General features: G+C 43.7%; 1 protein-coding gene across 2 annotated transcripts in view; it reads left to right on the forward strand.

Annotated features, from left to right (window-relative positions):
- Positions 1-235: 235 nt before the first annotated feature.
- Positions 236-24,764, forward strand: part of SLC39A8 (solute carrier family 39 member 8) — a 36,185-nt gene continuing 11,656 nt past the window's right edge. The window contains exons 1-5 of one of the 2 annotated variants that reach the window (XM_060246994.1): positions 236-369; positions 10,578-10,743; positions 15,013-15,182; positions 15,478-15,600; positions 18,805-18,975. In XM_060246994.1, the coding sequence (XP_060102977.1) occupies positions 10,581-10,743; positions 15,013-15,182; positions 15,478-15,600; positions 18,805-18,975 (627 nt within the window). In that variant the 5' untranslated portion in view covers positions 236-369; positions 10,578-10,580. Of the gene's footprint in view, positions 370-4,145; positions 4,401-10,577; positions 10,744-15,012; positions 15,183-15,477; positions 15,601-18,804; positions 18,976-24,764 lie in introns of those variants that run through there. The other variant, XM_060246993.1, reaches the window with a different exon arrangement.

The following is a 24,764-nucleotide window of genomic DNA, read 5'->3' on the forward strand; positions in this document are numbered from 1 at the left end:
CTAGATGAAAAGCTTCAGTCTCTTAGTTTAGAAGGAAGCAAATTGCTCACTTCCCAAAATGGATTTAAAGGCACATGCACACAGTGCTTACTATGTGGTATCAGGAGCTGGAGTGGCTGAGTAAGCAGCAGGAATTATTCACTTACTGAATTTACTTTGGCTGTGCCTTGGGAAAGGAGGAAGGCTAAAGCCACTACTGGGAGGAGCACATTGTGACCGATCTTTGACTTCAGAAGTTGTGAACAGGACTGGTCTATCGGACAATACAGTGTGGCTGAAGTCCAATGTGCTTCCCTCTACCCGGCCTTATCTATGGAAGACGCCTGAGCCCCCTGAAAGGACTGCTGGAATAATCTGTGACAAAAAGAGGTGAGCAGGACAGGCTTCCCTGATAAGAGAGATAGCAGCAGGGCATATTGTGAGAACTGGTGCAGTAGATAGCCAACTGCTTCGTGAAAGAGTGAATCTATCTGAAGTAACATAAGGGGTATATGTGTGTGTCTGAATAGTCTCCAGAGTCTCTTGCAGTGAAGAATATCCTATGCTGAGCAGCCTCCTGTTTGTTACTACCACTTGTGAGATGGTCACGGTCAGACAATTTGAAAAGTGGGAGTAGTGCAAGATTTCCCAAAAATATTGGAGCAACTTGCTAATTCAAAATAAATGCTAGAATACCATACTGCCTTAGTTTTTCGATGCCATGCCTTTCACAGAAACCTAGTGTTTCGTTTACTACCAAGCCGATTGATTTTCTGCCTGTTGATGGGACAGAATTTTATGGCTGCCTCAAGGCTGGATTTGGGCTGAGCAGCAAGTTATTATTAATTCATATGTTAAGCCAAGATTAAAAATGGGATTGTGACATTTAACTAATTAATCAATGTCCATCTTCTACACTTCATTTGCACATGGAAGTTCCATTAAACTATGTTTGACATAAAAAAAAAGAATCTTGCCAAAAACAAACAAAAAGAAACTATCCTAGTGAAGTATCCAAAATCAAAAGCCATGGGAATAGCTTTTGTTAATGCCGAGCAGAAACAATACTTTGGTCTTCATAAAAAGCTCCACATGGTTTTTTTTCAAGTTTGCTTTGGACCAAGCCTGTTACTTGCTCTCTGGTGTAATAAGGTAGGGCTACAAGGCAACAGGGGAGCCTCCCATATTCTTAGCCTGGGGTTTCAATGCTAGAACAGAAGTACAAAAAAGAATGCTGGGAGGGGACAACTGGAAGCACAAAAGGGACTGTTCCTGCAAGTTTCCCCATATTCTCTTCCATGGACTGTCTTCTGCAGGAACAGTTCTGAATTCCTGTCATGCAGATAAGAACACATTGATATGTGCGCCAAGCACACACAAAACTGGAATGAGCTACTCAAGACTTTTCTTTTTTAGAAAAAGCCTCCTACCAATGCCAAGAGAGCATTATTTGGAGAGAAAGTTGATAAGGCCAGCTCCAGTCAGATATGCAGTGACCCTGCTATTTTCCTGGAAGATTCTGTCATATTTGCCTGCTCACATGTTGACATTTCTGAGCCAGAGCCAAAACCCAGCAAATGCTTGTTTACCATTTGAAATTGCAAACCACAAGCTGTGCCCCTCTCCCGCCTTAACCTTTCCAACTTCTTTCTTACTGGCTTCTTTTTCCTTTCCAAGTTTCTTGCATTCACCCCCAGCCAATTCTTCAATGAGGGCAGTGATAGCAGTAAAATTTCTCTAGTGGTTCCTTTCCCATGGGGAGAAAAAAAAACAGATTACCAAAATGTGTCTGCTTTATTTGCATGGGAAAGAATGGAAACATAACAAGAACCCAGCATTGGAAATGTTTACAGTGTCCATTGGAAAGGGACAGAGGTAGTGTTGTTACAGGGAGTACAATTCCCCTCCCCATATTTATTAAGATAATGATTTCTGTTTCAAAAGAGGAATTTCTTTGTAATTTTTTGTGTGCTCTTTTGTAAATCATGGGGTCACCATAAGTACTTTTCATACACACAGGTAAGAATAAAGCAGTTGATCCTGTAAAAACCTCTGGGATATTGTAAATTGTCATTCTGCTCCCCCACAAAAACTAAAAACCATACATTTTTATAAGGGCATTTTTAGTTTAGATTGGGGGGAGGGTTTGTTAAATAATACCTAATAGTAAAGAGTCCAGTAGCTCCTTTAAGACTAACCAATTTTATTGTAGTATAAGCTTCAGATAAAATTTGATTGTAGCATAAGCTTTCGAGAAACACAGCTCTCTTTGTTAATCTTAAAAGTGCTACTGGACTCTTTACTATTTTGCAGCAACAGATTAACACAGCTAACTCCTCTGGATAAACAGTACATGTCATTTAACAAAGAGAATTTTAACTTCTCTACTCAGAATCATCCAGTGAAATTGACTGTAAATAGATTCAGAACAGGGAAAAAAAAGCTTCATATTTTATGACTGTTTTATGGACTTTACTACCACAAATGGCCATTGGTTTAGAGATGGTTTTATACAAATTCATGGGGAACAGATTATGATGGGTAAGTGTTCCTCTGTATACCATGTGATGGAGGAGGGACACAAACAGCCAAGGGACTATGCATATCTTGCTTGCAAGCTTCCTAGAAATATCTAGCAGGTTTCCTTGGAAAACACAAAGCTCAACTAGAGATTAGTCTTTCTTATCCAGTGTGGATTTTCTGCTGTTCTTATGTAGAATGACCATAACTGGGTAACTCCAAGATGGATGCCCTTTAGCCACAGATGGTCTCTAACTACATAGACAAGTCACATGCAATTCTGCAAAATTAAAGCGTGGCTCCCAAGCAATTAAAAAAGTCACAAGAAGACAGCAAAATGGCTGTGTAGAGTTTTACTGAGAGCCCAGTCAAGACTCAGAAAGGATTATAGTAATAACAGTGAGCCTGTGGAATCATGGCCAGTGTCTGCCTAGGATCCAGGAGACCCATGTTGTAATCCCTACTCTGCCATAGATGTTTGCTGGGTGACCTTGGCCCAGTCACACTCTCAGCCAAACCTATCTCACTGGGTTGTTGTGAGGATAAAATGAAAGGAGAACAATATATGATGCTTTAAGTCCCTGTTGGGGAGAAAGGCAAGGTATAAATGAAGTAACTAACTTAACTGTAACAATTGGTGATAACTGTCCAAGACATCAGCATCTAAATCTCATGAAGCAAACCCAGCAAAATAATCTAATGGCACCATGAAAACCAAGCGATTTCTTACAGCACAAACTTTTGTTGTCCCTAGTTTACAAAAGTTCATGGAGTTCTTAGCAAGACTGAGACCGTTGGCCCATCTGGTTCAAAACTAGGGTTGCCAACTCTTGGTGATTTGGGGTGGAACCTGGGGAATGCATGGAGGGGATGGAGGTCAGTAGGGATGTGATACCACACATAATCCACCTTCCAAAGCAGCCACTTTCTCCAGGGGAAACAGTTCTCTGTCCTCCGGAGTTCAGTTGTAATTCTGGGAGCTCTTCAGGTGGCCTGAATCAGGCCTCACCTGGAGGCAGGTAACCCTATGACCAGGCAGCGGCCATCCAGAAGAGAGCAGGATCCTTCCCAACCCTTGTTTCCAGCAATCCTTCAAGCAGAAATGTCACAAACTGAACGTGGTCAGGGGCGGCCGGCCATTTAGCTTCCGTGTAAGATCGCAAGTGGGCACTAGTAACCTGGGAGCAGGCAGATCCAAGCAGCAATGGTGAGCTCAGGCCTACTATTAGTCCCACCCGAGTGGCCCTGAAGCTGCGGCTTGTAGCCCCCAGGGGCCACCCGGCCTTCCTGCTCCCAACCTGCCCCTGAACCCGGCCAAACGAATCAGTGAGTAGCAATTGCCTCCTCAGCCTTTCCTGACCGGCTTTTGCAAGAGGATCGAGAAAGCCCACTCTAATCCTACCGCCGAGGGAGGGCGGGAGGGAGCCAAGATAGAAAAACGCGCCGCGCAGCAGGGCAGAAAGCACAGCGACCCCAAGCTCCGTCCCGTCGCACCTCGCCCGGGGAAAGCAAAGCGCCTGCGCGTTCCAGGCAGCGGGTTAACCCTTTAAGTGCATTCTCCGCCTTCAACCTTCAGCTCGCCTGGCCGAGCCTGTAAGACCAGAGACTGGCAGTGGCAACAGCAGCACAAACACAGCAGCGTGGTCATGTCTCCCGTCGTCGCTCGGACGTTGCTGGCCGCCGTTCTCGCAGTGGTTGCCCTCGACTGGCTGAGAGCAGAAGCGGGAGTCGGGCCGCCAGCAAGAGGGATCGAGCAGCGCTTCGCTCAGGATGTCCTGAGCGTGTTCGGAGACAATCGGACTCTCTCCTCCGGCCAGGTTAACCAAATGCTACAGCGGTTGGGAGCCGCGCATCGGCTGGAGAACTCGCTGCCGGGACTCTCGGAGCTGCACTTTAACCAGGTACCGCCGCTTTTTCTCTTTCTCCCTCGCGCTGCTGAGTTGCAAAGCTCTTAGTGGTGTTTTCCTTGCCTGGCGTTTGAGTGCCCGAAGCGTGACTTTAGTAGAGATTTCACTTCCCTGGAATCAGAATCCCAGCCTTTGGGGGCATTTTTCACACACACACAACGGCCTTTAAGGCACTTTGCATCGGTTTGTCCTCTTGCGTGAATGCGGGTTAGGCGGTAGCGAGCAGACAGGTTTGTATGGGACGTGCATGCTAGTTTGCCCATGCTAGCCCCGCTCTTGTCACATCTCGGAAGCCGGGCAAGGGCGACTCTGGTTAGTACTTGTATGGGAGACCACCGGGAAAGTTTGGGCTTCTGAATGCCTCTTGCCTTGAAAAAACCCTATGGGGTCGCCATGAGTTGGCTGCCATTTGACAGCTAAATAAATATTAAAATGCTTGGCATTTGAATGGTACATGTGGAAACAAGAACGCACTTCGAGAGTGCTTTCACACACACTAAATAGCACACTTTCAATCCACTTCAAGTGCCCTTTGCAAATGGATTTTACTGTGTGAAATGGCAAAATCCACTTGCAAATGGCCACTGAAGTGGATTGAAACTGCATTATTTAGCATGTACAAAAACGCCCCGAGTGTCACTGTTATGCCTCAAGATCGCCTATCGGGAATCATCCCTAAATTAGCCCTCTTAAATCAGTTGCACCCTTGAAGTAGTTAACAGTTGTGGAATCCTCCCTCTTGCTGACCATCAGACTGTTGTGTGTTAATAAGCAAGGCAAGGATGCAGACTGAGTGCTGAGCCAGGTGGTGGAACTAACCCCTGCCAAAGTAATATCTAGTAACTTTAAATGTGCCAGGTACTCTTCAGAATAGGATCCTAACCAGAGGCTGTGAGAGTTGCTTTTGCCAGAGCAGACAAGAGTTGACAAGGCACCGTAAATTAGTGGGGAGCTGGGGACAGTGGAGGATGTCAAATCCTATTTGAATCACACTGTTTGTCCCACCCCCAGAAAATGTAGAACCTGTTTGCTTAATCCCCAGTGTGCAGAACCTGTTATATAAACCAGGGTGTATGCATTTAAACACCTATCTTAGCAGGCCTCCATCATGCGATCTGGTCCATTCCCCCTCCCCCCCCCCAGGTGTGTATGTATTTGCACAGATACTGGGGTTTCCTGGCATACTGGTGGAGGACATGAGCTTGAGGTTTGTGGCCATGCCCTGCTGCTTATACAGCCTATGTATTGTGAGCAGAAGCCAAGATGGTTCAGGAATGACAACATATAGAGAAGAAATAAGAACCACACAGCAGTTTTCTGGTGGCTCTAACTTTTGTTAGGCATTTTTCATCATGGCCAGTGAAGGAACTATTTTGCAAGGTGAGTTTAGTAAAGGAACAGAACATTAGCCAGTTTCAGGACTGAATCAGGTCTAGCAGGTGTTTTTTCAGGGAGTGTGCCTTGATTTTTGATTATTGTTTTAACATGGATTAGACTGCCCAACACTGTGTGAGTTAGGCAGGCAGTGTAGGCCCAGTTGGTTCTGAGTGACCTTGTAAGGCCTCAGCTACAGAGTAGAAGTGTGGGGCGGTGGATGTGATCTGTGGAATGTTCACGGTGTCTAAATAACTCATCATGGAATGGGTGCTGCACTTGTGATCCCCATAACATCCTAGGTGAGATCCACACAAAACATCACAAACACACCATAACTATTTTTATCCCTAAAGTGAACATGGACACACAGGGTGGGTCCAGCCAGATGTTTTGCTCACTCAACCAATTTCCAGCTTTATTATACTTCCACTCCTTTTGTCCTTGTGAGACACACGATGCGCAGCATGGCCTCTTTTGGTGGTCATCTGTGGAAAAACTGGCTGGATCCATCCCACAGTATTTTCATAACCTTTCCTCGCTGTTATAAGGCTCTAATCAGTGCCAGATTAAACCCTGTAGAGGCCCCTAGGCAGTCAAAATCTTGGGGGGGCCTTTGCAAATTATCTCAGAGTCAGAGCACCTGCCCCACAACCTGTGGCCCCTGCTGCAGCCTGCTGGCACTTTCTCAAAAGCCCCTTTGACAAAGCTGAGGGGGAGAGTCAGAGAAAGGCAAATCTGGCGACAACGCTAGCAGCAGTCTCACCAGGCAAATTGGGCAAAGAGCGGCTCAGGTGCTGGCTGTGCGGGCAGGCTCTGAGGGCTGCAAGCAGGGGGAAAATGGGGGGGGGGAGTCGGCCTGGCACCCATAAAGGCATGAGGGCCCATAGGCCAGTGCCTACTTGGCCTAATTGTTAATCCAGCCCTGGCTCCAATACCTGGAGACATGGTAATGTCAGTTCACCATTAAAAGCATTGTAAAATCTTGTTTGGACTAGATGAAGTTAAACTAGGGGGAAGAGAGTGTCAGGTTTTAAACCTTGACCAAACTGAATCTAATCTATTCTATATTGGGTGCTTCAGAAGTGTTTTTATTTTAATAAATTACTCTGTACAAAGCCTTTCTGATGGCATGGTCTAGAAAGCTAAAAATGTATATCCTAAAGAATGTCCTATGATAGCAAAAACTCTTTAATATGAAATTTTGGGCTGCAATGAAATAGGAGAAATGGCTTGGGTAATTGTATGTCCATTTGTATTTAATTATACATTGGGCATTTTGGCCATGTAGTATAATTGGAGCCATCGCTGATACACAATGACTCAGTTTTGGGGGGTATTTTTGACCTTGAACTTTAATACAAATAAATACAAATAATTAGTAGGTTAGAAAATTTGTCATTAACTTTCCTCCAAAGCATGTACCTTATATTAGTAATGTTGTAAGGCACTCCAAAAGGATCTGTTGAGGCTGGGTGAGTTGGCATCAATGTGGCAGATGAGGTTCAATGTGGCCAAGTGCAAAGTAATGCACATTGGGGCCAAAAATCCTAGCTACAAATTAGGGTTGCCAAGTCCAATTCAAGAAATATCTGGGGACTTTGGGGGTGGAGCCAGGAGCAAGGGTGTGACAAGCATAATTGAACTCCAAAGGGAGTTTTGGCCATCACATTTCAAGGGACTGCACATCTTTTAAATGCCTTCTTTCCATAGGAAATAATGAAGGATAGGGGCACCTTCTTTGGGGGCTCATAGAATTGGACCCCCTAGTCCAATCTTTTTGAAACTTAGGGAGTATTTTGGGAAGAGCCACTGGATACTATACTGAAAATTTGGTGCATCTACCTCAAAAAACAGGGCCCCCAGAGCCCCAGATACCCGTGGATCAATTCTCCATGATTTTCTATGGGAATAAATCTCCATAGGGAATAACAGAGTTCCCAGCAGACATTTCCCTCCCCTCCCCCGCTTTCTGATGACCATGAAGCGGGGGGAGGGCCTCCAAACCGGGGGATCCCCTGCCCCCACCTGGGGATTGGCAACCCAACTACAAATATAAGTTGATGGGGTGTGAACTGGCAGAGACTGACCAAGAGAGAGATTTTGGGGTCGTGGTAGATACCTCACTGAAAATGTCAAGACAGTGTGTGCTTGCAATAAAAAAGGCCAACGCCATGCTGGGAATTATTAGGAAGGGAGTTGAAAACAAATCATCCAGTATCATAATGCCCCTGTATAAATTGATGGTGCGGTCTCATTTGGAATACTGTGTGCAATTCCGGTCACCAGACCTCAAAAAGGATATTATAGCACTGGAAAAAGTCCAGAAAAGGGCAACTAGAATGATTAAAGGTTTGGAACACTTTCCCTATGATGAAAGGTTAAAACGCTTGGGGCTCTTTACCTTGGAGAAACGTCAACTGCGCGGTGACATGATAGAGGTTTACAGGATAATGCATGGGATGGAGAAAGTAGAGAAAGAAGTACTTTTCTCCCTTTCTCACAATACAAGAACTCATGGGCGTTCAATGAAACTGCTGAGCAGTCAGGTTAGAACGGATAAAAGGAAGTATTTCTTCACCCAAAGGGTGATTAACATGTGGAATTCACTGCAACAGGAGGTGGTGGCAGCTACAAGCATAGCCAGCTTAAAGAGGGGATTGGATAAAAATATGGAGCAGAGGTCCATCAGTGGCTATTAGCCCCAGCATATTGTTGGAACTGTCTGGGGCAGTGATGCTCTGTATTCTTGGTGCTTGGGGGGCAAAGTGGAAGGGCTTCTAGCCCCTCTTGTGAACTTCCTGATGGCACTTGGGGTTTTTTTGGCCACTGTGTGACACAGAATGTTGGACTTGATGGGCCAGTGGCCTGATCCAACATGGCTTCTCTTATGTTCTTATGTAGTAAGTACGGGAGGGGGAAGAGACCCAGAAGTTATTATTTTCACTACCAGTGACGAGGCCAGTGGCTATTTTCAAGCCTGGTCTATGAAACAGTAGCAGTGCTGTCCTGTACAGTTACACTCTTTTAAGCCAGTTGACTTCTGAATTTAGAAGGCTGTAACTCTGCTTCAGATGATACTGTAGAGGCTGTAGGAACACTGGCAGTGAATGAGTCAAATAGGGATTTGTGGGGGGTGGGGAGTCAAAATAGTATTTAGACCATTACAGTCTAAATTAAAGGCCATTACAGTCTCATGGTCGTTAATGAACTGCACATTTTGGGGAAAAAGAAATTCATGTGCAGCCTAATGTTATACAAGCATGCTTAATTGGAATTAGACCATACCAAACTCACGTTGCGCTTAAAAATATTATGTATCATTTGGTTGGTCCAAATAAAAGGTATTACGGGGATTATATTATAAATATTGACACAGACAGGTCATCCGCAGAATAAAAATTGTCACCAGGTGACCTGCTAAAGAAACTTAGAGAATCAAGGTTTTAGTCTTTTAGGCCACAAATGAGTAACACAGGTAGGAGAGGCAGGCTGGCAGGCTAGTGAACAGTTTTGGAAGCTAGTACCCCTTTTGGGGACTTATTTAGTTATAACATTTATATACCAGCTTTCTGCCTATATAGGGTCCCCAGGGCAGTGAACATTAGGCATTAAAACATTTAAACATTAAAGTGTGTGTATGTATCCAAACATGCAAACACACACAACCAGAGTGGAGGGCCAGTAAGCATTTACTAGAGGTGGGTCAAACAAAGAAGTCTCCACCTGCTGTCAGAAGACAAGGACAGAGGGAGACTGACAAATCTCCTTGGGGAGAGTGTTCCAAAGTTTCAACGCTGGACCAAGAAGGCCCTTTCTTGGGTTGCTACCCATCTAGCCTCAGATGGCAGGGGTACCAGAGCAGAGCCCCCAAAGAGGACTAGAGTGAACAGGTAGGTTCATATGGGACTTCGTTTGCATGTGCAATAGAGTGAGGAGGATGGAAGCAGGTGATAGAGATTCCAGGAAAAAACTTCTATGTAAACAGAAAGCTAGCTGAGCAGGCAGAAACATTCTACTCTGAGAGTTGCCAACTTCCAGGTTGGGGAAGGAGTTCTCTTGGAATTACAGCTGATGTCCAGGCCACAGGGATCAGTTCCCCTTGAGAAAATGGCAACTTTGAAGAGTGGGCTGTATGCAGTCATATCCCTGCTGAACTTCCTACCTATCATATCCATCTCAAATTCCATCTTTCCTGCCTCAAAATTTCCAGGAATTTCCCAACTCAGTGTTGACATCTCTATCTTCCCACTCATTACAGACTTAATGCTTACAAGTTTACTTACTACATTTAGGAATTTCATAAAGATTCATGTATGACACTCAGGCTCTACAGGGAGGTTCTTGATTTGTTTACATAAAGCTTCACAGTAAAAACCATCAGGAACATTAAGAACTCTATTTGATTTCCTATAAACAGCACTGATGATGAAATATACAAATGGGAGTCCAACAAAATGAAAGGCCTATTGACTTGAAATATTTCAGGATTCAAACCACAGCTCCATTGGTTCCTTGCCAGATCAGATAAATATTTGAGCTTATTCAAAATATTTTTTGTTAGAATGGCATTTAACATCTGTGGGGTTTCTGATTGCCTCACCTATGAATGCAAGCCACATGCCAAAGCAGTTTTGTGTGTGGTGGACATGCTGTCCCATTTGTGCAAACCTCTGCATTGCAAGGAAATGAAAGACTCCATCTATCAGCAAAGTAACTCAAGCCTTACCTAAGCATCTTCATTTCTCACTTTGATTGTCTTTCTCAAGCAAATGCAAGTTTCTCATTTCTTTTCAGTGCATGTCTGCTGAAGACATCCTTTCTGTCCATGGAATGCCAAACAGCAGCAAGATCACAGATTCCAGCTTCTCCACAATCTGTCCTGCTGTCTTACAACAGATGATTTTTCATCCATGTGAAAGGGCCCTGTCCAAAGGCAATTCCAAGCCGACACCTGCAGAAGGTAGCACTCTGTATTATTGGTATATCCATTGTACTAATGCTCTCTCTATAACAAATGGTAAACCCATGAATAGACGTAAATGTGTGTAGTGTGGAGGCTTGTGTGATGGTTCATTAGCAGGCAGCTGCTTCTGTCTATGAGTGCCACTGTATGAGAAAAGGGAGCCATGTGCCCTTACTGAAGAGCACTGTCAGACATTAGCAGTGGACTATGTAGGCATATAACGGTGCCCTCTGGATCACTCTGGAAATGGCACTAGGTTAGGGTTTCCTTGGCAAATGCTGAGAGATTTTGAGGGTGATGCTGGGGAGTGTGGTATTTGGAAAGGATGTGATAAGGATGTTCTAGGGATTTCTTTTAATCTCTGATGATATGCTAGGGATTTTTCATAATGGCTACGGTAAAGACTATAGAGACACAGAGGCATTCATGTAGTGTCACTTTGGAGGCCATTTTCCAGCCAGTTTTTCTCCCAAGTCCCTAATTTCTCAATGCACCATGGGTGGGCAAGTGGTAAGTCAGTAGGACATCAGGCAACCACTGCCTGACCCACCATTAGCTACATGGGAATCATACCAGATGGGACACAATCCTGAAATGTTTGGTCTACTTGCCATGTAGGGCTGCCAAACTCCATGTCGTGCCTGGAACTACAATGGAACTCCAGACTACAAAGAGCAGTTCCCCTGGAAAAAGTGGATACTTTGAAGGTGGGCTCTGTGGCATTATATTCCCAAACCAAGCCCTCCCTAGACTCCCTCCTTCAATCACCAGGAAATTCCTGTCCAAAAGTTGACAACCTTATTACAGTGCTACCCTAAACAAGAGTCTACTGACTTTGTTTAGGACAGTCAGCCCACTGACTCTGATGGAGTTTGTAGACTTTAACTCTGCTTAGGATGACACTGATACTCCAGTAGAGATATGTACAAGATGCCTGTTCCAAACAGGAAAGGAAGGCTACAAAATTAAAACTGCTCAGGTGGGAAATATCTACAATATCTATGCATGCTCTGAAATGTAATACTCCCATTAATAGAAATGAAGAACCAACACAGTGAAGTTTACTTTATGATAGATTCCTGCAACTTCCATAGATCCAGATGGGCAGCTATGTTGGTCTGAAGCAGTAGAACAAAATTTAAGTCCCGTGGCACCTTTAAGAACAACAAAAGTTAGCTTCCATTTCTGTGTCTGAAGAAGTGTGTGTGTGCATGAAACTCATACCTTGAATAAACTTTTGTTGGTCTAAAAGGTGTCACTGGACCCAAATTCTGTAACTTTAATTACATGTGTATAGGCCTCAGATTCAGTGGGAACTCACAGAAGCGCAGCTCCTGAACCTTTCTGAGAGTTCCACCTCCTCCTTCTAAGAGTTCTACCTCTTTGTCCATTGAATGGTATGTGCAGCTGCATAACAATCCCTGGATGAGCTCCACCACCTATTTTTCACAAAGCAACCCTTGATAGTCACTATATTTTTAAAATTAATTAACCCAGAAGTTATCCTCTGGTTCCATATTTAGAATTACTAATATGGATGCCCATTTTAATTCATAACTATACATGGAAAGGGTGGAATGGTCCTGAGCACAGTTTACTCACATCTGCATAGGGTTTACATGATTAGCTATTAGTGCCCAGTATAAAAGGATCTCACTAGTGATAACTACATAGTAGCTGTAAAATAGTCCCCTGATATCTGGCCAGGCCAGTGAATTCCTCTGTAAGAATGATTTCAGAGTATGAAAAAAATAAACAATAACACTATATATGTGTGTGCTATTTTAGGAATCTGTCGCTCCTCCCACTCCCTGCTAGACAGTTCTAGCTTTTAAAATAAAATGTTAATCATAACGCTGATATGGTTCATGAAAGGTATGGTAGGAAGTGTTTTGTTTTACCATTAGCTGAGGCAGAATACTATCTCTGATCTGACCTTTCCTCCTACTTTCATCCTATCATGGTAGCTCCATAGCAGTGTTTAACAGCAAGATAAGGGAGGAAAATGTGCTTCTTGAGAATAACAGAAGCGGTTCAAAGGTTGTCTCTCTCTCCACAATAGAATGTGTGCATACTTTTTCACTTTAACATTCCACAAACAGGAGTACCCTGGACACAAGGTTTCTGTTGTCAAAGATAATCATGGGTGAATACCCTTGACTGAGCTGGATTCTTTAGATTAATATCAGTTAGAGTAATATCAGTTAGAGTCAGGGCTTTTTTTTGAGCAGGAACACAGGAACGCAGTTCCAGCTGGCGTGGTGTCCAGGGGTGTGGCCTAATATGCATATGAGTTCCTACTGGGCTTTTTCTACAAAAAGCCCTGTGCAAAACAATGGTCACATCTGGGGGTGTGACCTAATATGCAAATGAGTTCCAACTGGTTAGAGTAATATTTAGAATAATATCTGCCCAGTTCCTGAGCTGATTTTTGAACTTAATCAGCTTGGTCACACTAATGGATGATTCTGCTGGAGGTGATGTGTGTGTTACCTGATGGTCCTCCTGAATCTGAGTGCTTTTTGACTATGTTATCTGTCTGTTCCAGCTGGCTAGGATGAGTACTGGCTGGGGACACTGTACTCTAGTGGTTCTGTTTGCCTCTTGCTGGTAGGTACTAGTAAGTGATCCTGGGGGTCTGCTGCTAACCTCCTTTGCACCTGCACTGTGACTCTATACTGTTTGCCCCATGCTGTTATGTACAACCTCTGGGAGACATTGTCTGGAGACTTGGAACAAGCTATCATTAGTATTCTGATGATGCACAACTCCACTTTCTTTTTTACTGGAGTCAGGTGAGATTGTGAATGTTCTCACTGGTAGAGCCAGTTCACTGCTCAAGCAGCTCAGGGAGCTGCTTGGGGGTGCCAAACAGTCAGGGACAGTGACATGGAAGGGGGAGAGCAGGCATAAAGTAAGCCTGCTGTTGTCTCCTGCACCTGTGTAGCTGCCACCTGGGATTCAAGGTGGGCTCCAGGGGCCCTTCCTCTATAGTCCACCTTAGATCCTCCCAGAGTGGCATGAAAGAAGAAGTGTGGAAAGGAATGGAGTACAGCAAGGTGAAGTGAAGGAGGTGGGTGGAGGTTTAGGCTCCCTTGAGCACTTCCTTCATTTTTGTTTGGGGTGTGTGTGAAGACACCCATCCACCCCTTTAGTTGGATGCATGCATCACTCTGTTGTTTAGATGCCTGTGTAGGGTTGCCAGGTCTGTGTTGGAAAATACCTGGAGTCTTTGGAGGTGAATCTGGGAGAGAGCGAGGTTTGGGGAGGGGCCTTAGCATAGTACAATGCCATAGCAGCCATTTTCTCCAGGGGAGCTGATCTCTGGCAGCTGGAGATCAGTTGTAAAAGTGGGAGATCTCTAGGCCCCACCTGGAGGCTGGCAACCCTAACTCATGGCATATCTACTGTTATCTTGAGAGCTTGGGTTTTGCCACAATATCCTTTTTTAAAATTTTAGATTGCTCACAGTTCTTCTAAAATAAAAAAAAATGTGGCAAGTTCAGTTGAAAGCTTAGAAGCTCAAGACAACACTAGAATTTAAAATGGCTAAACTGAAGCTATTGTACTCAAGTCACATAATGAGAAGGCAACTGGAAAAACAGTAATGCTATGGAAAAGTTGAAGATGGTAGAAAAAGAAGAAGACTCAACACGAGATGGATAAACTCAGTAAAGGAAGCCTCACTAAAGGCCTTTAGTGTGTAAGACTTGAGTAAGGCTGTTAGAAAAGTTTTGAAGGCCATTAATTTATGGAGTTGCTCTAAATTGGAAGTGACTTGATGGCACGTGACATACAGAGTTCTTCTACTATTGCTATATTACTTTTGCTTATCCTTAGGCGAACTTTTTGTTTAAAAATGTCACTGTATGGTTTTATTTGTCATGTCATGTCACATTCTAGCTTTAGAATGAAAAATTGGAATGTCACGTCTATCAGAGAAGTCATTCTTCCTTTGAAATCATGTAATGTTTCCTTCAGTTTAACATATATAATGGTTTATGGTACACCATTTCTAAGTGAATTGCCCAATAAATTCTGTTACTTAAAGTAGGAGGCGAGTTGTTCTTTCCCAGTCAGCAGATTTTAAAGCATTAGGCACATGCATCATTTTCTTATCCTCGTCTGACCCAGTTGCAGCTGTTCAGCAAAGAGATATGTGAAATTTTTTTGCCCAACAAGTTGTTCTCAAAAAACACTCCACCAAGTATCTCTGTCTTTTAATCTCTATAGTGTTTCTACCACATGTTTGTTTTTTCCTCGCAGTTTGGGGCTTTGGTTTCCTCGCCGTGACTATTATCAACTTTGCATCACTCCTTGGATTGGTTTTAACTCCTCTTTTAAGGAAGCCATATTTTCCCAAGATCTTAACCTACTTTGTAGGATTGGCCATTGGAACACTCTTTTCCAATGCAATTTTTCAGCTTATACCAGAGGTAAGAAAGAAAGAACTGAAGAGGAACTGTGGAAGAGCTGGGAACATGGGGTTGGATCCAACCAGCTTTTCTCTTTGTGAAAAGGGAAGAGAGGACTTCCTCTGACCAACAAAAAAGCTAGGTTGTGGACCATGGGCCCATCATGAACAAAGGGCACGTGGGACAGGGGTTTTAATAAGGAGGAGGATGGGGTAAGATTGAATGAAAAAGCTGGCTGGATCCACAGGCAACCAGTTGATGTCAATATTTACAAGCCAGATTTGGTGATTAATTTAAAAGACTGTTTGCTTCCTAGGCATTCGGATTTGATCCCAAGATAGACAATTACATTGAACAAGCAATAGCTGTGTTTGGTGGATTCTACATTCTCTTCTTTGTGGAAAGAGTTCTTAAAATGATACTGAAGACCTATAGCGAGGTGAGTAAGTAGCAGGATGTACTGAGTTGTGCAAACTTTTTATTGTTAAAAATCCACTTGTTGTTTTTATCTTTATTTATTTCATTTGTATCCTGTGTGGGACCCAGAGCAGCTTATATTGTTTTCCTCTTCTCCATTTTATTGTCACAACTCTGTGAGGCAGTCAGGGCCAGTGCTAAGGGTTCTGCCACCCCCTCCCCCACAAGCTCCCTTTATAATTTTTTTCACACACACGCATAGCACACACACGCCACGATGCCATCACTAGAAGTGACGGCATCATGAGGGGTATGAGAGAGCGACGGGCAGTGCACAACAGTGCTACCGCACTGCTGCTTTCCCCCTGCAGACGCACTCTTTGAAGGCCTCTTTGGAAGCCTCCAAAGACTGCGGTGTTTTAGTGGGGCCTGACCGTTTTCAACCCAAAAGTGGCCAGGCGCAGCTAAAACACTACACTCTTCGGAGGCTTCCTTGGAAGTGGCCGGGCACCGCTCAAACACTGCCTCCAAAGAGTGTAGTGTTTTAGCAGTGCCCGGCTGCTTTTGGATTGAAAGTGACTGAGCAGCGCCTTCCCATGAAAGGCTCCCTTCCCAAGGAAGCCTCTGAAGAGCGTAGTGTGCTGTGCACTGGGCAAGGGGAGTAAGGGGGTACTTAGTGGCACCCCCAGGTGGGGTAGCACCCCAGGCAGCCCCTACCCCGCCTACTCCCACATGCCAGCCCTGGAGGTAGTGTCAAGGAAGCCATGGATAACCTTGTGGGTTCCCAGGCCAAAAGCACACAAAAACCAGACTGCTGTTTAAAAAAATTATAAAGTTTATGAAATATTAATAAAGGAAATAATCAATATTAATAAAATATTAATAAAGAAAAACAGCAAATATTAATAAAGAAAAACACATTACCAACTCTGAAATCATACAGAACAGAAAATAAGGAAGCTAGCTCCAACTACGTAGCCCTCAAAAGAACTGCATTAAGTGGCACAAACCTTCATTTCAATCGGAAGGCCTCAATTCAGTGTGGTCTATGTCTCTAGCATATTGGCGGCCTATGGCCCATGAAAATCTCAATTGGCCTATACTATCCTGGAACACAGTTCAGATTATAGTTTCTGGCCATGCGCATTGGGTGATGATGACATCCAATCAGAACCTGTCTCCAAGCGAACTCTCTGGAAAATTACCTCACCACTCTCAACCTTCCCCCTCTCATCACAGATCACAAGATCCTCTTAGAATCCATTTACCAGGCTTCCAGCCACAACCTTGAAGATGATAAGAAAAGTGCAGACCGAAACTAATTAACAGCACCTGCATGACAGTTCATGCCCCAAACCATCCATATCAACCCTTGATGGGAAACAGAGAGAAGTGAGGAGATGGTTTGCCTCACAAGCAGGTTAGGCTGAGAGTGTATTCCTGGCCCAAAGTCACTGAGCAAGCTTCCATGGCAGAACCTGAGTCTCCCAGATCCTACACCAACAGAGTAACCACAATGCCACACTGGCCCTCAATGTCTTTTTAATTGCAGTGAATTTTAGTTTTCAGTACTGAGGCTGGGTTAAACTAGTTGTTATTCTATTATTAATAATGATGTTTAATAATATTTTGATCATGCACCTTAATAATCATGTGATATAGTGATTAGTGTATCAGAATAGAACCCTGGTTCAAAGGCCTACTCAGTAATGAAGCTTGCTAGGTAATGTTCTGTCAATCACTAACTTGGATCCTGTTGAATATTACCACTGATGAAAGCCTTTCTATTAGCAGATCATGACTTTCTCACTTCTCCCTTCCCGTTGCAGTCAAAAAATACCCACCCCAAATGTTTGTCCTAGTGGATGTGGGCGGGGGGGTGGGGGGGCAGGGTTAGCAAAAATCATACTTCAGGACCTGAATAAATGTTAGATGGCCTCAAACTATCTGTCAACTTAACCTAGCTCACAGGGAAGGAGAAGTATGTGAAAGAAAATGGTGTGTTCTGTTTCTTTCTTTTAAAAATATATATATTTTTTAATTTTGAGATTCATATCCCACCCATCTCCGAAAGACTCCAGATGGGTGGCTCGATAATATAACAAAACCACAAACTTTGTCATTAAAACTGTTCAAACAGTTAAAGTCTTTACATTCTCCCGGTACCTTAAAAATATTCAAGAGAGAAAATGTCTGGCAAACAAATAATATTTTATTTTTATTTTGAAAATTATGTCAAATAACTTGAGCTCCTTGGAGGGAGGCCAAACTAAAAACCAAACAAATAATAATTAGAAGGAACAATAATCTTTTACTGTCTTAATCCAGTACCTGAACCTTAAAAGTGTCTCCATTTACATAGACTGCCAAACCACACTTTGGCATTAATTGACTGAGCTGCAGGCTTCTGTACTTTGTCCCCCTTTCCATCTCTCTCTTGCACACAGTGATTCCAGCCCTCCATTTATCAAGCTGAAACAAGGGTGGACTGTGAGGAAAAAACAGCAGTGGAAAGGGGCTCTGCCTCAAGCTGTCCTGGCCATGCCTGCCCTCCAAGGAGAGATGGGACTGGCTGGACTGAGTTAGACACTTCTTTCCCCATACCTTGCAGGATTGGCTTGTGATGGTCAAGACCCGCTTGTGGGGTTCAGGACAGGTGACCCTGGATTTTTCCCAGTGCCTTAATGACCAATCCACCCCTAGAGCCAAGTCACTGTTTCCCATTGTATTCAAACACGCAAACATGATTTGTGCCTGCCCTCCATTGGAGAGTTACAAATTGTAGTTAGTCTCTGGTTTGCAATTCTGGTTTGGAGGGTGAGCAAAGACTGAAGTTTGTTTATCTCCATGTGACAGCAAACCATGATTTGACTGTACATGGAAAGGGAGAGAAAGAATAGCAGCATATGAGTGACAAGGTTAATTATTGTAACACCAATTCATGATTATGACAAATCTGGCTCATTGTCTTTGAACATAAATTGGCTTGCATCAATGAATGGAAAAGTGGATGCCTTCCAAAGAGTTGCTAAGCCAATACATTTGATAGCATTATGGAGACCTAGGATGCTCAAGCAATGCTACTGAGACCGGTCTTGTGTATTTTTATCCCAACTGAAACAGCCAGAAGATTTCTTTGCTATTGCACAGTAATGCATTTGGACAACTTACTTTCCTATTGCAGATGATTTTTTTTTCTTATATTGTTTCTTTTGGTTTTCTTTAGATGGGCCACAGCCACTTTGACTCTGAAGAACTGAAACCTCCCCAAACTCTTCCTCTCCCCCCTGAAACATTCAAACCCACTAATGGAGCAGCTGTGTGCTACACAAATCCAGCAGTAGCTGAGGCTAATGGGACCCTGAATTTTGACAGTCTCAGTGTGGTTTCTGGTCAGGTATGAGTATTGCTTTATATGAGTCTCAAATATGTTTCATAAATGAGTCTTGCCACTTTGTGTTATCTGGGAAGGGAAAAGAATGTGATCTGTTTTTGTTTTTAGTTTTAAAATCAGTTTTCATTTCAAAACTATGAGAACATTGTCATTGGGAATGACTGTGCAGTTGTCGGTACACCTTTGTTAAAATACAATAATTCATTTGTGTGTGTGTGTGTGTGGTTTATATATATAAAACAATGATCACAATTATGACATATGGGTAAATGTATCCTTGGGCAGACTCTGATACGTCCCTCCTCCTTGAACTTCTTCTTACAAAACCCACAAAAGTATGTCAAGGATTGACTTCTTGCATTTAAAGAGATGGCCTTTAGGGACACAATAATAGTCCTCCTGAATCAGATCAATGGTCCATCTAGTTCAGCATTTCACTCAGTGGTCATCCAGATTTCCCCAGCCGATCTACAAGCAGTCATTCATAAGGGGTCTGTCTCTCCTTATTGCCTTCCCCTCAGGGCTGGTAATCAGAGGTTTATTCCCTGTGAGCATAGAGGTTCTATTTCATCATCAGCTGATTGCCACTGATATATGTATCCTCTGTTAAATGGTCTCATTTCCTTTTAAAGGCATGTATACGATCATCAGCCTCACACCTGGTTTATGATCAAGGGTGAGACCTGTAGCTATAGCCAGCTCCTGGATGAATGTATCTGCATGATTCACATCTTATTTCAATACTATGTTTTAGGTGTAAATTTCTTTTTAAAAATCTGAGGTATACAACTGAAAAAAAGCCAACAATGTTGAGAGCCCCTTTAACAAAACATCAAGTACGAGAATTCCTTGTGTGGACAAAATAGTACCTTTTGGGGGGCATACTGAAATTTTCACACGATGACTTTCAGAGTGATTTGGACCATTTGCCAGCCCTAAATGGGATGATGAACAGCGGGTGTTTTGCTCACTTGGCTGGCCATCCTGGCTTCTCCAACTCCAGTGGATTTCACACAGCAGTGCAACTTGCCAAAACCAACGTGAGCAGGCTTGGCGTTAAGTGTGGCTGAATCTTACCTTAAACAGAGGCTACACACAATGGATTTCACAGAGTGGTCAGGCACACTCACCTCCTGTTCCCCCATGCTTGGAGGGCCACTGCATCCTCCAGAACAATTCTGCTGGTGTAGGATCTGCTGGTTCTAACTGAAAGGTGACCACTTCATTCTTTTCTTCAGACACTAGTTTCTAGCTTTAGACCCACTCTTTCTCCAAGGCTCTCCGAGCAGCCTAAATGGGTCTGCCTTCACAATTTTATCCTTACAACAATCCTATGGGGTGGGCTTGGTTGAGTCTGTGACTGGCTCAAGGTCACCAACAGGCATCATGGCAGAGTGGTGAGATGAACCCAGATCCTAGTTCTGCACTAGAACTACTGTACCATACCTGCACAGTTCTGCGCTTAGAGAATTGTAGCAAAAATAGGCGCTTTTGTGTTCATAGCACTTTCTACTGCCTTGAGGCACTTTTGAGGCAACTCAGAGTTGTGGGTATGATAAGTGTCTGGGGTTTTTCCACAGGCAATGAGGAACATACAGTGTTTAAATCACTATGTTCAAATTTGAGCTGTCCCTGACATTGTGAGTCAGTTGAGAGGATATCTGAGATTATACATGAAGTGTATGATGAATTGAAAGACTGATTAAGCAGAATTGTGGATAGGAGAGCAAGTAGGTAGGTTTTCCTGCTCTTTTGCCACCCTCCTTCCCCCGCCCAGGAAGGAAGTGGGAAGGAGTCAAGAGCAGCACAGCTTTTTTAGCAGCTGCTGGTTGCTGCTGCCATGGTTTCGTGCAGGGGTGGTGGTCGCCTTTACAGAGCCTGGAAGGCGCTTCACAGCCCCTTCTCTAGCCTTAATATTGTAAAAACAGAGGGAGGAGGAGGAGGTGTGGGGGGGGCAGGGGGTGAGGCTTCCCGCTGTGCGGGGGGACGAGGCTGAATTCAGTGCCCCCACCCTGCCGGCCTTGGGGCTGCAGTGGGCCGACTGGTCCTGGGGCCGGTCCCTGGGGCCAAAAAGGTTGGGGACCACTGGTTTAGCAGATCTTTACAGGTAGAGCTTTTTTTTTTTTTTTAGCAGAAACGCAGTTCTGGCTGGCTTGGTGTCTGGGGGTATGGCCTAATATGCAAATAAGCTCCTGCTGGGCTTTCTTCACAAAAAAGCCCTGTGAGAAACAATGCTGGTATCAGGGGTGTGTGGCCTAATATGCAAATGAGTTCCTGCTGGACTTTCTCTACAAGAAAGCCCTGCCTACAAGGATCCTTTGTGGCAATTAGAACTGGTTAAAAAGGGACCCAGTAAGAAACTGAACATCCAACCAATAAATAGGACATTGAGTGTGTGAAGTTTTGTCTAGTGCTTTGATGAGAAAATTGGCTGGGTGGTTTTTTTTTTTAAACAGTAGGCGTTCCCATTCTGTCAGGTTTATTTAAACCTGCTCTTCCGGACGTTTCAGTATCACTTACAGGCCTCACTTTTATAACAAGTGTTCTTTTATGATCCATTTTGAAAGCATTTCCCCTCATAGAGTTCTGTCTCCCTTAAACATTGTATGGTTTAGGGATATAATAACTACGTGGGAGCCAAAGTAAGGAAAACCTAAAGTGGAAAAGTGATTTTTTTGTATTGCTATGCTGTCTTTTGAAAAATTACATAGACACAGAGCATTTCTCCATATTTGAGTGCTTCAGGCTTTATATTGGTGAGATGCTGACTGGCTGCAGCAGTGCTCAAAAAGACCTTGGTAGTCCAGACAATGGCCCCTGATATCTGGTTGGGATCACAGTTCAAAGGTTCTTGCTCAGTGGATGCCAGTGCATAATCCATGGGTGGGGGGTGGGGGCGTGGACTACTGGCATGCAAGTGCTGTACATTGTAGCAGCTGTCATGTGGAATAAAAATCTTGGAAATGACATGTAGATTGCAAGCAGTTTCTACACATGTGAGTCTTTTTGATGGCACAGCAGGTAGTCAGAATCTACTCGTACTAAATCCTTAGTTATTCTTCACTTATTGAATGGGATTAGCAGGTTTTGTATTACTCAGAACAGCTGGCCTTTGAAGAGTGCTACCGTAATCCTCCACCTCAAATGGAATATACATAGGCCTGTTGATGTTCAGTGATGCTACTTTGGATTGCAGGGAGAACCTGGGGTATTCCTGTATTCCTCACTCCTTTGACACTGAGTTTGTACAGGGAGTTAGTCAGCCCTTGGTAGAGAATGAATCTCATCACACCTGGCTTCTGCTTTTAGTGGTGGAGATAACAAGATAAATTGCAAAATGAAGGGGCTGTTGCTATCTTGGGCCAAAATGGTTTTGTGTGTGTGTGAGTGAAGGGGATTATTATGGTGGGGGAACTGGGGAAAACAATGGTGTCAGAATTGGTACTTCATCCCCATCCTGCTTTAAGTAACAGAGCAATTTACCCAAGACAGTCTTCCATCCAAGCACTGTTTTTGACCTCATAGAGCATTTCTGCAAACAGAAGAGGGGCAATTTTGACCTGTTTCTTTCTCCTGCAGCAGACCTCTGCCTCCTATCCTCCAAGACCAGCATTTCAAGCACATCGAGTTGCAGTGGAAGGGGGGAGGGGACAAAGTTGTAGTCCTTGGATGGAAATCCCTTCCATCTGTGGCAACCTTCCATCATGGAATTCGAGCTACTATATGAAAATGAAGAAGTGTTTTATTGTGAAATGAATCTGGCTCAGGGTGATGACCAAAAATCAAAACAATGCTGTACATGGCTGCACACTTTTGGACACTGCCAGCTGCCCACTTTTTAGGCTTCTTGTCCATGAGGCTGTGCCCTGAGCATCTTCAGTAAGAGCTGTTCGTATGCCTGTTTTGGCCTTAGGAAGTGTTCTCACCATGAGAATGAAACTGATGAAATTTGGTCTTATTCTGAGTATGTCAGCAGTCCAGGACAGCTCTCAAAACAGTCCTCTGGCACATCACGTAATACAGTTTGCAAGAAGGTTAATGTATCATCGTTTAAAAAGAATAATTGCCAAAAAAAGAAAAAAAGACCTGGAGCCACTGGAGAAAGGATTCGTTATGTTTCAGTTGTCACCATCCAGTTGGCAAACAGCACATGAATCTTGAACATTAACTTAAAAGTCAGGCAATGGTGTGATTATTGACACATTTGAAAAGTCTTGCTATGAAAGTCTTGTTATGATAACTACATTTACTCAGGAGTAAGTCTTAATGAAAGCAAAAGAGTTTACTCCCCAGGAATCAAGTTTAGGATTCCAGTTTAAGATGCGAAAGAAGGCCTCTGTTGTCTGATATTGATGACAGCCCCTTGCATTGACTAAATGTGTAGGGAAGGAGAGCAGGTGCAAACATACAGCCCCCACTGCTTGCGTCTGCAAAAACACTTCAGCATCTGCAGGGTGTGACCACATGGAGTGGAGGGTGTGGCCATGGATATACCCCCTCCCTGTAATCAGCAACTCTACTTTACAAACGTTGCTGATCGGGGCGGGGAGGAGACTTTGCACAGTCGCTTCCTCCACACGGTCACTGGGATGGCCCCAACAGGAAGACAGCCCCCCCTCCCCTGTCTTTTCCTGGTAGCCTTAATGGCCAAACTACCCCAATCTATTCTCTCTCCCCAAGCTGCCTACTTGATCTGAAACTTCTCTCTCAAGCGAAGTTATTCAGCCTTTTTAATATCTTCATTAAGAACCATTGGTTGAGGCATTTCATTTTAGGCAAATAGTTACAGCACCAACTAAACACAGAATACTTTTGCATCTCTGGAACAAGTTGAATATGCACTTGAGTACAGACAGACATTTTGCAAATATATACCAAACCCTTTCTCACAATCAGATATCCAATTTGTGTGGGAGGACAGTGTTTATCATCCCTTCTCTTTCCATTTCACGTAAGCATCACTCTTGCTTTTACTGCACTCCAAGGGAGGCTGTCAATAGTTTTTTATGATGATTTCAGTGTCACTCAGCCAAGGTGTTATCAACTTTTACTGGAGTAATAATGACTTGGCTGAAGATTCTGTGGCTTCGGTTTTTGAACACAGCCACTAGATAATCAAACTTGTTAGGCCAGAGATAAGAATCAAGCAGTGGAGATACACTCAATCATGCTGTTTTCATGTTACTGCTCATTCACTTCATATTCTGATTTATCAAGGTTGGAAACGTTGCTTATTTGAGTAGCAATTTCCTCCAATGTATCTCTGATGATTTACAGATAATTTTCTTTCTACAACCTTGCCTGATACAATGGCCCCCTTTGCAGTCAGAAGAGTCAGTGTGGTTAGAATGTTGAACTGGGATCTGCAGGTTCAACTCCCCGCTCTGCTATGGAAACTTGCTAGATGATCTTGGGCTAGTCACACACTTTCAGCCTAACTTACCTCACAGGGTTGTTGTGAGGATAAAAGGGAGAGAGAAGAACAAAGCAAGCTGCTTTGGGTCCCCACTGGGGAGAAAGGCAGGATATAAAGGAAGTAAATAAATATGGAAAGTTACATTACTGCTGGACTACAAAAAACAAATCCAAATAGGGTAGATTTGAATAGCCCGTGTACTTTGCTTAGAAAAGACAAAATGCTAATCTAATACATAAATTGGAAGGGCTCTTTTATCCTCACAGTAATTCTTTGAGGAATGTGATGCTGAGTCTTAACCCAGGAATCATTGTGGCCAAGCAAGGACTTGAACCTCAGTTTCCCTCCTGGTGGTAACAAAAGCACAAGAATGCAT

Source organism: Heteronotia binoei, chromosome 9 (genome assembly GCF_032191835.1).
Source record: "Heteronotia binoei isolate CCM8104 ecotype False Entrance Well chromosome 9, APGP_CSIRO_Hbin_v1, whole genome shotgun sequence".
Classification (NCBI taxonomy): domain Eukaryota; kingdom Metazoa; phylum Chordata; class Lepidosauria; order Squamata; family Gekkonidae; genus Heteronotia; species Heteronotia binoei.